This window comes from Octopus bimaculoides, chromosome 4, assembly GCF_001194135.2.
Source record: "Octopus bimaculoides isolate UCB-OBI-ISO-001 chromosome 4, ASM119413v2, whole genome shotgun sequence".
NCBI lineage: Eukaryota > Metazoa > Mollusca > Cephalopoda > Octopoda > Octopodidae > Octopus > Octopus bimaculoides.
The window spans coordinates 40,130,292-40,140,341 of record NC_068984.1 but is presented as its reverse complement, the minus strand read 5'-3'; the positions used below and the strand labels follow the sequence as shown (position 1 = coordinate 40,140,341).

At 34.1% G+C, this 10,050-nt stretch overlaps 1 protein-coding gene across 3 annotated transcripts in view; it reads right to left on the bottom strand.

The window, feature by feature from the left end:
• Nucleotides 1-10,050, bottom strand: part of LOC106880460 (RAB11-binding protein RELCH homolog) — a 239,119-nt gene that overhangs the window by 180,477 nt on the left and 48,592 nt on the right. For all 3 annotated transcript variants that reach the window (XM_052967015.1, XM_052967016.1, XM_052967018.1), the window contains exons 5-9: nucleotides 8,745-8,933; nucleotides 8,552-8,634; nucleotides 6,015-6,194; nucleotides 3,375-3,453; nucleotides 52-150 (exon numbers count right to left, since the gene is read on the bottom strand). In XM_052967015.1, coding sequence (XP_052822975.1) covers nucleotides 52-150; nucleotides 3,375-3,453; nucleotides 6,015-6,194; nucleotides 8,552-8,634; nucleotides 8,745-8,933 — 630 coding nt within the window. The remainder of the gene's footprint in view (nucleotides 1-51; nucleotides 151-3,374; nucleotides 3,454-6,014; nucleotides 6,195-8,551; nucleotides 8,635-8,744; nucleotides 8,934-10,050) is intronic.

Below are 10,050 nucleotides of genomic sequence, written 5' to 3'. Positions count from 1 at the left end.
GGGGGGAGAGAGAGAGAGAGAGAGCATGTGCATAACAAGAAAATAACCAACCTCTCTCCTAGCCAAGAGTACATGTGGAACTATATGAGGTAAGCACCGAGCCAACATTAGAATAATTGTTTCAGAATTTGAATCAGAAATCTTTGATACCTGCAATTAAAAAAAAAATATGCATTAATATATTTTGATTACAAGGGCCATGACATTTGTAATATCCACTAAATAAATGAAAATATGTATATTAATGATGCAGAGCAAAAGAAGAATTACTCAAAGTCTATGAATAAGTAATTATAAAAAACAAATCTGGTGAAAATCAAATTCCATTGTAACATCCCAAAGGACAAGATGACACATATACAATATGGAAGAAAAATTTCTAGATTATAGATAGAACTTGAATTATGTGAAAATTACTGTTGAACTATGTGAAAATTTTATTTTTCCTAATTGTAGTAAAGATTTATGCAAACATAACAGTATGATGTATCTAGTAAAAGATATTTAGTTCATTTTCTTCTTTTGAATAGATATTTTAAGCTTATATTCCTGTTTTCATTCTTTTTATTCTTTGGAAAACTACCAGACCTTTTACCAGCTTCTCTCCAACTATTTGATTATTTACTTATTAAATCAACAAACTATTTATATTTATTTTCTTGCAACTTCTCAATCTTTTTATTCTATTCTTTATCATTTGATATGTTTATTCAAACACCGTCATCTTCCTATCTTTTCTCTGTCTTCCCTTTTAGTCCACACCCATCTTGGCAACTCACAATAGTAGCAGCAGCAAATTCATATCACTAATTTTTCTGCAAATATCATCTTAACAAATAAATATGTACATTCCAACAATTTTTGTTTCTTGTAAGAAATCATAAGAATTTTGTGAGGCAATCATAAGAATTTTGTCATAAATAAAGAAAACATTTGGAAATAATAATCTATAGGCGCAGGAGTGGCTGTGTGGTAAGTAGCTTGCTTACCAACGACATGGTTCCAGGTTCATTCCCACTGCATGGCACCTTGGGTAAGTGTCTTCTACTATAGCCTCGGGCCGACCAAAGCCTTGTGAGTGGATTTGGTAGACGGAAACTGAAAGAAGCCTGTCGTATATATGTATATGTGTGTATATGTTTGTGTGTCTGTGTTTGTCCCCCTAACATCGCTTGACAACCGATGGTGGTGTGTTTAAGTCCCCGTAACTTCGCGGTTCAGCAAAAGAGACCGATAGAATAAGTACTAGGCATCCAAAGAATAAGTCCTGGGGTCGATTTGCTCGACTAAAGGCGGTGCTCTAGCATGGCCGCAGTCAAATAACTGAAACAAGTAAAAGAGTAAAAGAGAGTAAGAGTAAGAGTATTTAAAAGACAACTTTGTTATGTTTCTCCATTCTTCTGAAGGGAAGAGGCCAGTCCCTAAAATAGAAACAAATATTTCTTCTACTCATAGGACACCAACACAATTAATTTGGAGATTTTAATGTTGCACTGAATTGGTTCAATATAAAATATCCTTACTGTTTATGTTATTTAACAATATTATATGATGTTTCTCGTTCTGCACAAGGAACTTGGTATTGCCCTCACAAAATCAAGAAGTTCCACATACCAAGCCTCAGCAGTAACACACAGAGATTATACTGTTGACTTAGCCCTAATGTCAGATAAGATTTCAGAAGCCACTACCCTAGTTACTATCTGGAAGATGCTGCAGAAGGTAATGGTCTCCATATTAACACTGGAAAATCAAAATTCATCAGAATTAGAAGGTAACAAACACCTCATTATCTGAAAACTCAATAAACCAGTAAATTCTTTCACATACCTCAGGAGCAACACACAAATAACAGAGACAAATGGTGAAATACAAATCAGTAAAGCTTCAGTAGTACTTAAAAATCTCAACATTATATGGAAATCTAATCTCTCAGAGGATCTTAAAAGGAAATTCTTCTGCTGCACAGTGGTTGAATCTGCATTTCTTTATGCCTCTTCCATCTGGACACAAACCAAAAAACTTGAAACTATGCTGGATGGTACCTACATGCACATGCTTTGTACCATTTGAATAAGTCCTAGAAAGAACACCTTACCAAAAGAAAGATTATACAATTAGCTTCCTTAAGTATCAGACACCATTACAGAAAAAGGGGTTCTCTTTGCTGGACACTGCTGGAGAAGTACAGGGGAGCTGGTAAGTGAACCCTACTTTCAACATCTCAACATGGTTGAAATGCATTGGTCATCCTGTAAAGACAAATGCCAATCAGTTAACAGACAACACTGGATGTCACTGAGAATAATTGTCACACACCATTGAAGATACAGAAAGGTAGAAGATCAGAGTCATGCAAATCCAAGCAGTTCAACCCAATAACGATGATCATCATATGAAACCCAGAAAAATGACAAGCCAACACTGGTTTGATCTGCATGAAATACCAACTAAATCTCCATCAAATCACACACTACCATCTTGAAAAGAAACATTGGATGATGATATAATCTGAGAGAATAAAGATGGGATGGACATGGCTAGGATATCTTTGATCATGGATCTGTCTCATTATGGTTGACCAGAGCTAGACAACAAATACTTCAAAATGATTTACAGTTTTTTGTCTAATAAATGTTATATAATTCTTGAAAGACAGTTGATAAGAAAATGATAAAATGTAAATCAGACTAATATCTCACTTTCTGATAATATTCCACTGGATAGCAACTAAGAAAATGTTTTACCTTCATATAATTTGGCAGAAAGTAACTAATAGAGGCGGTAAATAGATGGGATACTAAATGCAAATAGATTTAGAGTCATGCTTTATCAAAATGAAACAGCAAAACTGTTACTGGTTCTCATTGAGCTAGATGAGGATACCATCCTCACATTTTACAAGAGAAAAAAAGAGCACAATCAAATAAATAAATCTTAAGATTTACAATGTATAATCTTGAAATAAATACATGTCGGTAATCATTTACATATTAAAAACAGCATTAATATATTGATTATATTGATTAGAAAATTCTTAGTAGACTAAAAAGATGAAATCATTCAAATCTCTTGATCTGTAATAAATTAATTTGAAACAAAATACTTTCAATTTTATTTCAGCATTAAACAATTTCTCATATCTTTTACAAGTGTAAATAAAATATTGTCTGAAATACTTGTGAGATCATATGGACACAAAAATATATTTTTATACTAAGAGAAGATAAAATACAAAAATCTGATAAATCACTGAAAAATGCTTTTAGTTTCAGTGGTTATAAAAAAACTTTTAGTGGTAAAATTTAACTTAAAAAAAAATAATAGTTAATAGCAATTTAAATGCTATCTTCATAAACATAATTTTTACTAACCTCAGATACTATTCGATGGTCTTTTATTAAATTCAATGTTGTTTCTAGCAAAGCCTTTTCAAATGACGGTGGTATAGTCCTAGAAGTAAAATGCTATATGGTTAAAAAATATTTTTACTGTTACATAAATGATCAAACATTTCCCAAATTAGCCATTGTGACATTGTCTCATTTACACTAAATGAGACAAATACCAGCATTCATTATTCAAGAATTAAATGTTAACAATTGCTGATTTGTCTGCCTCCACATTTTCAGCTAGAAGTGTCAAAGCATAACTCGAGAGGGTCATTTTCTCATTTTGCCTATAGAAAACACATACAATGTGTGTTTGTGTGTTACTTATTGGCAAAATAACCCTCTCAAGATACAACAGCTCTTTCAACACACAAACACACATTTTCACATCAAGAATCTGCAAAACAAATCATCATCATCATATAAAATCCATCCTCCATGCTGGCATACGTTGAAAGATTTAACAGTATCCAATGGGCCTGAGAACTGCATCATGCTCCAGCATCTGCTTTGGCATGAATTCTATGGCTGGATGCCCTTCTTAATGCCAACCACTTTACAGTACTTACTGGATGCCTTTTTTTCATATAACCAACACTAGTGAGGCCATCACACAGTTTGTGAGATTACTAACCTTCAGAGGGGTAACTTTATGCTAGGAAATGAGAGGCAAAAGATGAGTAAAAGTATGAGAGAATGGACCAGAGCAGAACAGGTTTCACTGTAGAGGAGAGGAATACTGAATATTATAAGCAAAATATAATGTATTGAAATTTCCTGCTTGGTTGGAGAAAGAAAACCATTAGAGACTCTCAAAGAAAAGGTGAGGCTGTGTGATTAGAAGCATGCTTCCCAACAATGTGGTCTTAGGTTCAGTCCCACTGCATGGTATATTGGGCAAATATCCTCTACTACAGCCTTGGGCTGACCAAAGCTTTGTGAATGGATTTGATAGACAGTCACTGAAAAAAGCCCATCACGCATGTGTCTGTATGTGTGTGTGTGTGTGTGTGTGTGTGTGTGTGTGTGTGTGTGTGTGTGTGTGTGTGTGTGTGTGTGCGCACTACCACTGCATGACAACCAGTGTTGGTTTGTTTATGCCCCATAACTTAACAGTTCAGCAAAAAAAAGGGGAATGGGGTTTATTTGTTTGACTAAACCCTTTAAAGCAGTGCCCCAGAATGACCACAGTCCAAAGACTTAAACAAGTAAAAGAAAGAAGATAATTTCAAGAAATTAATAAGTAATTTACATGCATAGAGGAATGTGTGATCTTGTCTTAGAAGCAAAGGACAACAAAGGACATGTTTTGATCTATTAGAGATCTAATATAATCCAACCAAGCTGCTGATTAGCAATAAAAAAATTTACACATAAAGAAACAGTTATAAATAATTTTTGGCCAGTATAATTTATATAATAAGAAAATAAAATGAACAAATAGCATGAATTTGAATAAATCAGTTAAGAGGTGAGGTACTAAATGCAAAATATTCATAAGCAAAATTTTTCCCTCAGTTGCAAAAATAAAATAAAAGCCTAGTGGCAATTCTTAGCAACTATCAAGGGAAGATAATTTCAGGTAATTAAGAATTAATTTCTCAAAGTTAATTTACTATGGTAAAGACAACCTGATTTTTGTATGCAGGCAAGGGGTAACTATGAACATGTTTCCACTTAATAGATCTCATCAGTACAATATAGTGTATTCAAGTTTGCCAATCAGTTGGCTTAGGTTTTTGCATGCAGAAAGAGTGTTCTGAATAATTTTTGGACAGTATGATTTACAAAATTAAAAATAAAATGAACTAAGAAAAATAAAAAGAAAGGCAGCTTATTCAAAATTGTTAGAAAAAAGAATAACAACCCTTTGATATAGGCATTACCTTGTACCCTCAGCTTGCCAAGCTTTAAATAGTGATTAAGAAGAGTTGATAAGATATCAGCTGCAAAAGTACTAACTCCGACACTATGTATGTAAATTATGAAACAATTGTAGAAGAAAAATATCACATGGGAGTAAAATAATGACAAAAAAAAAATAATAATGAGCATTAATTGATATGAAATTGAAACAACTTGAAACAAAAGTAATTGCGAAGTCATTATCATCAGCATTGTTGTGGTCACCGTCGATTTAACATCCTTCTCTCCATGCTTGCATGGATTGGACAGAATTTTGTTGAGATAGATTTTCAATAGACAGATGTCCTTCCTCTGGCCAACCCTAATCTGTTTCCAAATAAAAAAATTTTTCCCAAGATCAAACATGTTTTAATAGAGGAAGACCAAAGGATGTTGCTGATATGATGGTAACATTTGTTTACAACTATCATGTGATGCCAAGGCAAGGAGTAATACACAGACATACATGCACACATGCACGCACACACACACACATGCACACACACACACACACACACACACACACACAATGAGATTCTTTCAGTTTTTGTCTCCCAAATCTACTCAGAAGGCTTTGGTCAGCCCACGGCTATAGTAGAAGACACTTGCCATGCAGTGTGATTGAACTTAGAACAACGTGATTAGGAAGCAAACCTCTTACCACACAATCACACCTCCACCTGATTATGACAAATTAATTAGAGGATAATTTATTACCTCTCATCTTCATTTGGGTTTAAATGCTGCTGTTCATAATATCCCTGGTCACTCATGCCATCCAAAACTGTGTTGACTGCATTTTCAATATTGGCAGGATCTGGGTGTGAATTCGCACAGGATAGCTGTCTAGAATGGTTTGGAATAGATGTGTTCTCAGGGGATGAAGCATTTTGCCTCCTTCAGAGAAATAAAATATAAATAAATCCATTTAGTTATAATGATAAAATTTAAAATAGTACAGGAAGATACAACTGTATGATTAAGGAACTGAACAACTGAGCACAGTCTTGAATGCACACTTTACTCTAACCATTGTGCTGAGAATCAAGCAAAGTAAAAACACCAAAAATTTGTATTCTTTAGTTTCCTCACTGCTGAAAAAATTCACTCCTATTTATAGTTCAATAATTAGTAGCAGAAAAGTATATCGTTTTAAACACAATCAATAATTAGTACCTATAAGGTGGCGAGCATGCCAAGTAAAATGCTTAGTGGCACTTTGTCTATGTTCTGAGTTCAATTTCTGCCATGGTCAGCTTTAACCATTCATCCCTTAGGGCTCAATAAAATAAGTACCAGGGGTCAATATAAGCAACTTACCCACTTCCCCAAAATTGCTGACCTTGAGCCAAAATTTGAAGCCAGTAATTAATGCTTTGAGTTTTGAGAAACATAGCTTTCACAATGTAGCAAAAACTGCATTCTAAAGACTTGTCTTCCACCTCAGGACTTGAAAATACTTCAGTTTCCAACAGGTGCTGATCTTCTACAAAGCTCAAGTGAAACTCACAATAGAATACTAATTCCACATTTGAAATGCTATGACTACTACTGCTGCTGCTGCTGCTCATAGAAACATCCTTGACCATATAAAAAAAGCTACCCAACTGACTGGCATGAAGTTACCCACAAACACACTTCAATCTCTAACCAACAAACATTTTGTGTTGTAATTCTGCTTCTTCTATTACTGCAACAATGACATCTACTTCTTAGAATCAACTGATTGAGCACCACCACCATCTAAGCCCACTCTCCTTTTCATGCCCGATACTGTGCGTCTCCTACCCCTGGGCATGCACTAACCAGTTTCCTAATTCTTCCTTTTCAAAGTACCATCTATTCAGAACTTCCTCACCACCAATATTTTTCATGCATTTGTTTCAGATGGACTCAACCTCATCAATTTCACCAGGCTTAGAGAACCTGCAAAGGCCTTGCATGCAGCTCTTTTCCCTGACTAAACCTTTCATCATCATCATCATCATCATCATCATCATTTAACATCCATTATCCATGCTGGCATCGGTTAGCTGGTTTGACCAGAGCTGGCAAGCTGGAGAGCTGCACCAGGCTCCAGTCTAACTTGGTATGGTTTCTACAGCCGGATGCCCTTCCTCACACCAACCACTTTACAGAGTGTGTTGGGTACTTTTACATGGCACCAGCACAAGTGCTTTTTACTTGCCACCAGCACAAGTGCTTTTTACATGGCACCAGCTCAGGACTCTTGCAAGGAGTGGCCTTAACACTTCTGCTGTGGAGTACAGGGTCTTCTTGAGTACAAACATCTTGTTAGCATGGAAAATGGACATTAAAGGATGGTGATTAAAAGATCTAAACTTTTATTATATAGAGATATTCAGATTATTTTTCAAATAAACCAAATAAATTTATCTATCTTGTATTATTCACTAATAACATGACCAATCTTGAAGTAGTTGTATGCTGTCAACTTAATGTGACAGTCCCATGAAGGGAATAATACTACTGTTGTTTAGACCTAGGAAGCTACACCGCTTCCTGTCGGCCTTGACACATTTCCTGTGTCCTTATGTTTACAAGGGAGAGACAAGCACCTCCACCCAACTAAGTCTGCATCCAGAGACATGTTTCTGAGTTTTTGCTCGTCCTCAGTCTGATGAGCAGGCTTAGTTGGGTGAAGGTGCTTGTCTCCCCCTTGTAAACATAAGGACACAGGAAATGTGTCAAGGCCAACAGGAAGTGGTGTAGCTTCCTAAGTCTAAACAACAGTAGTATTATTCCCTTCATGGGATTGTCACATTAAGCTGACAGTATACAACTATTTCATCGTATCACTACTGCATAAATCTCTCCGAGAGATTTAGAAATGTATTATTTCTAAAAATGACCAATCTTGTTATACTCTTCATTAATCAGCAATAATCCAGTTCTTTCACAGCAGTAGTGTTCTAGCTAAACAAGGCTATGTATTTCTGAATGTTCTCAAAATGTATTAAAAATAATGAATGCAATGTCTAATGTTCCAAAGAACATTAACTATTAATCATCCTTTAATAACATTTGTTAACCATCAGTAGCCCCAATTTTTTTTTTATTTATAATGTTAGTCAAATATACCTTATACTAACTCTGAACTGTTATCTTCTAGTTCCTAGTTTTAACTTTTCCACAGAAAACATTAAACCCACAATCCTATCCCAATCTTACTTCTCAAATTCAGTTTTTAAATACAAATCAACAAATGAAATTAAAAATATGTAATTGCTCACCATTCATTAAGCTGCAAAATCAATTCATCTTTCTGTTTGTTAATTTCAATAATTTCATTTTCCAATTGAAAAATTTTACTCTCCTGAAGAAAATTTAATAAAAGTTTAGTACAAAAAAAGAAAATTTTTTTTTTTTTTTAAATTCAATAAACATTGAAATACTTAATGAGAGAATTTCATTTATAGTACTTACTAAATTGTCTTTTTTACATTTCCATTTTGTTTGTAAATCAATTAAATGTTCATTTTCTAAATTGACATAACAACCAACATCATAAGTTTCTATAGAGGGAAATGCATGAGTGCCATAATCTCGGAACAGATATAACAAGCTTGGAGGTTTTGGTATATTGAGCCCAACATCATCCCAATCTTCAAAATCCTACAAATGAAAAATATATGTGTATATAGACATATACATACTCTGTGAATATTTTTTGCTAGTTCTATACTTATTGAGTTCAATAATCACAGGGATTATTAATGTAACAAGCAAAATAAACAAATATAAAATGTACAATAATTTTCAAGAAACAAGTACTATTTCTGAAGCAGATGTTTTAATTAATAATCATTTAATATTTAGAATTTTTTTAAATTTGTCAAAAAAATAGATGGTTATCTGACAAATGAATAACTGTTAACCCTTTTGCATTTAAACCTATCATATCCAGCCATGTCTAGCCTCTCACACCTATCCTACAATGTCATTGTAAAAATGAAAATGAACAATCACATCAAAACAATGTGAATAAATGAGCATTACATTTAAATGTAAAGAAAGCCTGTGAGCAACCAGATGTCACAGGAATTTTCAAAGAAGTTGGTTCAAATTTAATGACATAATTATCAGTTAATAACAGTTTCCATGACAGATAAAGTTTTTTGCAGCAATTTAGCTAAACAAAACAGTGATTTGTATGCTAAAGTCCTCTCAAGAATTCTATAGGAGCCTAATCATACAAACAATGTGTCAGAAAAAGTGATTATGAAGACAAGTGAAGATGTAAAAAGTTATATAAAAACAAGAGGTGAGATAAAATATGTTATAAAATCTATTCATATATATTATAAGATAATAATACAGAAATAGATTATGTAAATATGAATGAATGAATTTAAAGAAAAACAATGGTAACCCACCCATGCACAGACAAGTGAGAAGTTGCTACCTGGGTTTGATCAAGCAGCTCATGACTTTGACCACTTTCAGCAGCCATGTACTCTATATCCATATACACAAAACTTTCAATGTGTCCATGAGCAACCCAGATGTCATAGTGAATAAGGGCCCACATCCTCTTGGTAGCTAAGGTGCAACTGTTCACAGACTCAATTTGGTTCTCATTAGCAGTCTATTGCTTACATGTTCTACATAGTTGAAACTTCAATTGGCACATTATCTTTCATTTTTGCCAACAGCTCTTTCAAATTGCTCATCAGTTCTTTGTTAACTATTCAAAAGATTGTGAAATTTATACTCTGCCTCCCCCCCCCCC